A 7537-nucleotide genomic window follows, 5' to 3' on the forward strand; every position below is an offset into this window, starting at 1 on the left:
CTTTTTCATCATTTTTCCGTAACCATCATCTATTGGCTTTACTTTGTCCGTGTGATTTTCAGGCAGCAAATAGACCACTTACAGTGTTAAAATCTCTGCAAACTTCATGGACGTTCTGTGCCTGCTGGAATCCAACATTGTCTGCAAACAGAACCTTTTCTGCAGGATCACCCTTCAGGCCATTTTTCAGAGTGTTTTGTGCCCACTTCATGTTAATTTCTGAATCAACCCATGCACATTGCTGGAAATAAACGTCAATATCTTTGTCATAGTTATCTCTTTCCTCTGTTGACACATTCCCCTTACCTCGAAATATAATGGCTGGCTTAACAGTCTGCTTCCCTTCTGCTCTTATTCAGAGTTGAAGAGTTGCCTGTCTTTTATCACGACCGGAGCCTGGCTGAGAAACCCAGACCTGTTTGTTTCCGGAAAAATCATAAGTCCTGTCTTGCTCAACAACAAAAGTAGAGAGACTTGATCAACATTGCACCTTTGTTGTGGCATCCATCGTCCGTACTTCCGGCCTGGAACAGCATTGCTCCTCCGTCGTTTTGATTGGACAGCTCTCCTTAAATTCCTACGAAATTCCTGAACGGTCTCTCTGGCATCATCTGAATGTTGGTTCTTCGTCTCAAAGCTAGAGATATTATTTCTTCGCTTGAACTGATTGCTGAAACCAGTTGTCGCTGGCTTTGAATTTATCCGCCTCTTCCTTTCCGTAGCATCTTTCGATTGTCTTCTTCATCTTTGATTTAATCCACAGCTTAGAGATTTTGCTCCCTTTCGCTCGCCTGAGCTTGAATTCTGCGAGAAGTAGTTTTACTGCATGCGGGTATCTTTCGCTGTTTCTGGCCTTTTCGCAAACCATCTTTCTCCTCAGCCTGGCCTCTCTCACCCCTCCTGCATTGGCTTTGCGTTTGTTGCGTGCTACTTCCGCAAGGATTTTGTCCCTGGCCTTATTCCATGTGATATCTAGACACTTACTGATCTGTTTCGCCTCAGCGACTTTCTTCCATTTATTTTTGGCGTTGCTCATTGAATCTAGAAGATCAAGACTTTGCTTTTTAAACTCTATCGTGTAAGATTTGCGGTTAGAACTTCCACGTCGGCTTTCGCCTTTGGTAGTGCGCGAACTGTCATCTCGGGTGATTCTTCCCTCAATTTCTTGATCATCATTAGTGGGGGTACTATTGATTTGCAAGCTTATGCTTTGACCAGAGCCTTCTTGAACACTGTCGTCTGCGCTGCATTCAGGATGCTTGAACCTTATGTGCTGATCCAGATACTGCTTTCCAAAGAAAGATTGACTGCAAATACCGCATCGAACAGAATCATACTTAAGCTTGACAGCCTTAGGCAGTGTTTCTGTGATGTCGTATAGGAGGGTCCCCTATACCCCTTTGTAAAACTCCGTCACGCAAAAATATTTCGACTTTTCACGCATCACGAATAATATCCAAAATTCTGTCACGTTCACGCGAAATTCGAGACGATCACGTTTCACATAAAAATAAAAATGAAATTGAAAAATTAATATTTTCACTTCTGGTAACCTTTCTATAAGGTGTTTATCCTCCGAGTTTCGCTCTTCGATCGAGTGGTCATCTAAATCGCAGGTCTGTCTGACCTGCAAGGATTCCAACCCCTTTTGAGTTTTGAAGGAAATTGGGGCGTCTTTTTTAGCGCTAAAGGCGCGAGCCTGTAAAGGGGGTGGGGGGGGGGGGGGGGGGGGAAGAGGGAATTCCCCTTCCCCAGGAAATTTGCAAATTCAGTTTCTCTCAAGTGGCATTTCCTGCATTTTGACACCATTTTTGTGATATTCTATAAGGTCTTTATTCTTACCACTGGAGTCCCGCCATTTTTGGAGCTGCTAAATGAAGTAAGACTGCTGGCCTTATGAGTCTGCTCAACAAAAGGTGTTCAATGGGGAGACTGGGAGAGACATTATAGGATACTCCTGAGGACACGTATTAAACGTTTTACACTCAAATCGCAAAAAAATACTTAAGATGACTATTTTTTCCCCTTTTTTTCAGAATTTCGTGATAAATCGGGAGAATCTGATAAAAATTGGGAAAGCGGAAAGAAACACGTCAAATCGGGAGGGTTGGAATCTCAGGACCTGTCATTTAGACTTCTAACTAATGCGACCCTTTACTACTTCTGGTTTTTTCTAGAGTAAGACAAATAATCTAAGATTTGTGTGTTTGCGTGCCTCGGTTCGCTTTCGTTCGCTGTAGATGACTGTTTTCTAAAAAAATTCGATTTTTAGTCTCCTGAGTTAATGCACTGTCGTTGAATTCACCGAGACGTATTATTTGGGGTGTGTTGTTTTTCCTTACTTCCTGAACCAGTCACGCACAGTTAGTCCGTGGTATTCACGTATGTATCGTCTCTGCACGAAAGCCAAAATATTCTGAATATTGGACAATATTCCGACTATTCCCGCTCTAACGAACAATAGTTAGTTCATGCACTTCACATAAAAGGAAGAAAAATTCACCTATCCCTTCGTCAGAGCACGTGGTTCCAATCTTTCTGAGGTACGCGACAAGAGATGACGTACTGTCTTATCTTATTTGTTTAAAAGCCATTGGTGGTCTATTTTATGACTTTTATCGATCCATATTAATTCACATCCATGTCCAATCAAAACCTAATCAAAGCCGTTCGAAAACAATACGTACATTTTTAAAACAATAAAATGGCCGGAAATTCATCACGCAAAACACAGTGGTTCACGAATCACGTTAGTTCGAATCATGTTAGTTCAGTTCAGTTCAGTTCAGCTCAGTTAGTTCAGTTCTGGTGTAGCTAGACCCTTTGGTATTAACCTCAGTCAGTCAATGGGGCTTTATTTCTATCTACACTCGTGCTCACCTACAATCAAACTTAGCTTGGACTGAATCAAAATATCATCGGTGTGTGTGCAAACCAAAGTGAGTAAAGGTTTCCAATACCGTATAGTTTCCCGTATCGATTTCACCATTAGAAAGGTTTTCGCTTAGTTTTGGTATTCATTTGCAATATCGTTATCCTTTTTGTTTATGCAAGGAATCTATTTAGTTTTTTCATCACAAGCTACAGTAATTTATTTAAGTCCATAATCGCCCCCCCCCCCCCCCTGGGGGGACTCCCATTTAAAACGGACGGGGGTGCTCGTCGTACCTTTCAGGAGTTAAAAAAAAAAGCGGTTTTGGTACCTCTTAGGGTGTTCAGCCTCAAAAGGTCCACAGCGGGAGCTTTAGTGGTACTTTTTAGGGTATTGAGCTGAAAAAGTTTCACAGGAGACATTTGACAATTAACTTATTTTTAATTTTATCTAATTAAAACCCATAATTTGGTGCCTCTAAGGGGTGAAAAAAATTCATGCCATGCCCACAAGACATAATCTTGGTACCTGTTCGGGGTTCTTTTCAAATTTTCCGACGAATACCCCCGTCCTTTTTGTATGGAAGTCCCCCCCAGATTAATCGCTACTCTTGAGCATGAGTCTGCTGACTGCTTGATAGAGCGATTTTCAATCGAGTGTCATAAAACCAAAGTAATTACTTTGGCCAATCAAAAAGGACGGAGACAATCCAATAAACCAATCAAAATACGAAGTAATTACACGTAGCCGACACAAAACGCGGGCAAATGTGCACGCGCGAGCCATGATTGGTTTTGGTTTCACTTCTGATTGGTTGAAAAAGTGGCGCGAGTGAAGTAATCTTAAACCAAAGTAATTATCTAATTACTTTCGACACTCAATTGAAAACCACTCTACCAAGAGTTAAATCGTCGTATTACTTTCCTCGCAATTTAAGGCTTATTTAGTGTATTTTCTAGTGGAATCGGGTTCTCTTTCGCTTATTTGGAAATGTATCTAGTTTAGTTTTATTTGTACCTATATCTGTCTGGTGTAATTTTTCTAAATAAGTTCTCATTTGATTTTATCGCTTTCAGTTCGAACCGACAACTAGCGACTCTGTATCAACCTTTTGACTTGTCACTCGATTCCGTCGATTCTTTTATCTCGTGGTATCGAGTTGTGACCTTCGTGCAAGGAACATTGATCTGTGCTTCAATAAATCTGTTCACTTACGCACCAGGATAAGTGATTTAGTTGGATTATCGTTTTGGTATTCCGTCCTTGTAAATTACAACTACGACCTCAGCCTTTACAGCCTTTACAAGCGTTTCTAATATAGCAATCGTGACAATCGTCGCACGAATATAACATATTTAAGGCACACGTAATGGATGACTTGTCTGTACACTTAAATCTTTTCCCAATGCAGAGTTTATAAGGCCTTCTGAATAATACAGAATTCGACTCCTTTCGTTCCCTGAATCGGTTATAATGTTGAACGTGTAGTCGGCACTTTAATTCACACTAGCAAAAAATGTGAAAGCTTTTATAACTATTGCTTCCACTAATTTCATGTTTTGCTGTAAACTAGTTGCATCAAGGGGGAAAGACTCGAACCTACAACCTCCGTTCACTGGTTGGATGCCTCAACTATTGAGCGAAAAGAAGGCCCCTAAATTATCTGGGTTCTTTTTCGACAAAGTGTCTTGGTTCGCTGAGAGGTTGGAAATGTCTCGTGCCTCAACATGCAAATGCAGCTATAGATCGTACAGTATTCCTGCATTTCTCTAGCCGTTTTTAGGCTCGGTTCGTCCCCAACAGAGCCTAAAAACGGCTGCGAAGGAGGCTAGCATTTCTGGCGCTTCGTTCCGGCCGAACAATCGTTCATGCTATGGTGGTTAATGCCATAGTGGTTCATCGTAGTCATACCATCGTGGTTCATGTCACTGTGGTTGATGCTATGGTGGTTCATGCTGCCATCGTGGTTCATACCATGGTGGCTCATGTCACGGTGGTTCATGAAATGGTGGTTCATGCAATCGTGGTTCATGCTGCCATCGTGGTTCATGCCAGCGTGGCTCATGTCACGGTGGTTCATGCAATGGTGGTTCATCCTGCCATCGTGGTTCATGCCATGGTGGCTCATGTCATGGTGGTTCATGCCATGGTGGTTCATGCTGCCATCGTGGTCCATACTGCCATCGTAGTTCATGCCATCGTGGTTCATGTCACGGTGGTTTATGCCATCGTGGTTCATGCTATGGTGGTTCATGCAAGCGTGGTTCCTGCCATCGTGGTTCATGCAATGGTGGTTCATGCTGCCATCGTGGTTCATGCCATGGAGGCTCATGTCATGGTGGTTCATGCTGCCATCGTGGTTCATGCCATGGTGGCTCATGTCATGGTGGTTCATGCTGCCATCGTGGTCCATACTGCCATCGTAGTTCATGCCATCGTGGCTCATGCCATCGTGGTTCATGCTTTGGTGGTTCATGCAAGCGTGGTTTATTGCCATCGTGGTTCATGCAATCGTGGTTCATGTCACAGTGGTTCATGCCATCGTGGTTGAACGCTCCAAATCCTGCAAAAATGGCCCATGATATTTTCTGTTCCTGAGGCCCAATTATTCACGAAATTCTGCCGGCAGAATGTGTAAAGGCCTAACAACAAGAGCACACGACAATGAACCGTTCATTTTCTATGTTTAATCGATCGTACCAACCGAGCAGTTATACGATAGTTTGCTTATATTGTACAATGTTGGCATGCGTAGCGGCAAGCGCTAAAAGGGTAGGGAAAGAGCGCTGAATGGAGAAAGAGCGAGTGCTGAAATAGTCCCCGCAGGGTCCCCCGCAGGCTATTCTTTGTTTGCACCTGACGTCACAGCGGCCATCAGGGTGAAAAGTCTTTCATCTACATTTTTATATTGTTTTGGCGCCAACACGGTCGTCTTATCTCGTGACTGCAATCAAAGAATACAATGCGGCGCGAAAGACGTGATACATTTCGAAGTGGAGTTTCCGTTGACATTTTCGCAATCGTTGCTTAGATTTCTGGGTGTTCTATAACTTAAATTTAGGATATTTCACTTCCTTCCAGTTCAGCAGCATCCCTACAAGCACAAGATATTTTGGTTTCAGAAAACAAGTGTGTTTTGACCATGTAAGGAAAGGTGCCATGCTGGCATTTCCTGACAGTCAGCTTCGTTAAAAAACAAAATTATGAAATTTCGGCTGACTTTGTTAGTAATAGATAAAAGTTTTTGGTAAAATGTTTTGACATTTTTGGATGGCAGAAGTTGTTCCATCGAGTTTGCACGAGTGAAACTTAAGATAAGTTGCCCTCATAGCGACAAAAATAAAAGACCAAAACCGGATACTACTTTAACGTTGTTTTCTTGCGTTTGCAAGAAAGACTTTGAATTATGGGCGATGTTTTACTAAATTTGACTCTCGGGTCTCGAGTCTTTACAGAGTAAACTGAAGTCTTTGTTATTTTTCTTATTTGATACCTTAAAGCAGGAGACATTTTATGCCCTTCGAAATGTTTCTGTTTGCTTTGTTCCATCTTCCAAGCAAGAGTACTTACGATATATTTTCCTTTTCATGTGAAAGTCATATTACTACTGTTAGTTGGTCCTAGTACTAAGACTAAATCTATCTAACGTCTTTTGTATTCACTATATCTTCTCGAGCAAGCGCCACATCTGAAAGGGAAGATATACGATTAAGCACCTTTCCCCGGAATAAGCCCTGCATCTGAGAATGCCACTTTAAAATACGTGCCGATTTTTGCCACCAAAACCATATTGTAACTTGAAATTACATTTTCAACGTGACAATTTTTCTGTTCTTCTTCTTCTTCCTCTTCTTCTTGCCCCTGTATTTTTTCGGGGGAAAAGTGATGAGTTTTAATAATCAGTACATATGAATCACCAAAAATTTGATAAGCGCCCAGAGAAAAGCGCCAAGGCGATTAATCAAGCAAGTACGTGCAAGTACTGATAACCCGACACTGGCATTTTTACAAACATTTCCTCTTTGCATATAAACGTGCATTCCTATTTATTTCAAAATAAATTTACCTTTCTTGGGCAAGTGCGACTGATTCGACTTTGACAAAGAGTTTCAAGCAATTTGAAGGTTGAATCCAAGATAAAAGTGTCGGATGGACAGAAAATGAACTTTGGAGTGGTTAGAGTTATTGACAAAGGAAAACTTTCAACAAAATTGATGGGTCTTTCTAGTGGAGTGGCCGGCTTGTGCAATTAGCGAGGATCAAGTTCACTAGACACTGATTTAACAAGACGGTCGCGAACGAAACCCTCCATTACTTTTGCAAGTGTACATGTTAATGCAATTGGTCTGAGATCACTTTCAATCGATGTGGGTGGCAACACTTTAGGGCACGGACTGATTATCATGATCTTATACTTAATCCTTTTATTATTGGTAATTATTATAAAGTTATTGAGAGTGTCAACCTATAAATTACTTGGTGTAATGAAACTCCCATGTTCTCTTAGAGTTCTTAAACGTAGTGGAGCTTCTATGAGTGAATTAGTTAAGTTTTATCTATCTATCATCAGGCCTGTACTTGAGTACGCAATGCCCGTTTGGCAAAACATCCTTCAGGTGGGCTCTACGTATTATTTTCCCAACAAAAACTTATCAGGAAGCCCTG

The 7537-nt window shown here is 41.6% G+C and overlaps 1 protein-coding gene across 1 annotated transcript; it reads right to left on the reverse strand.

The window, feature by feature from the left end:
• Window positions 1–4700: 4700 nt before the first annotated feature.
• LOC138046030 (cation channel sperm-associated protein 1-like) lies at window positions 4701–5369 on the reverse strand. The gene has a single exon (XM_068892715.1). It carries the CDS (start codon window positions 5367–5369, stop codon window positions 4701–4703), a length of 669 nt encoding a protein of 222 aa, XP_068748816.1.
• Window positions 5370–7537: the final 2168 nt, after the last annotated feature.

This window comes from Montipora capricornis, chromosome 4 (assembly GCF_036669925.1).
Source record: "Montipora capricornis isolate CH-2021 chromosome 4, ASM3666992v2, whole genome shotgun sequence".
Taxonomy (NCBI): Eukaryota; Metazoa; Cnidaria; class Anthozoa; order Scleractinia; family Acroporidae; genus Montipora; species Montipora capricornis.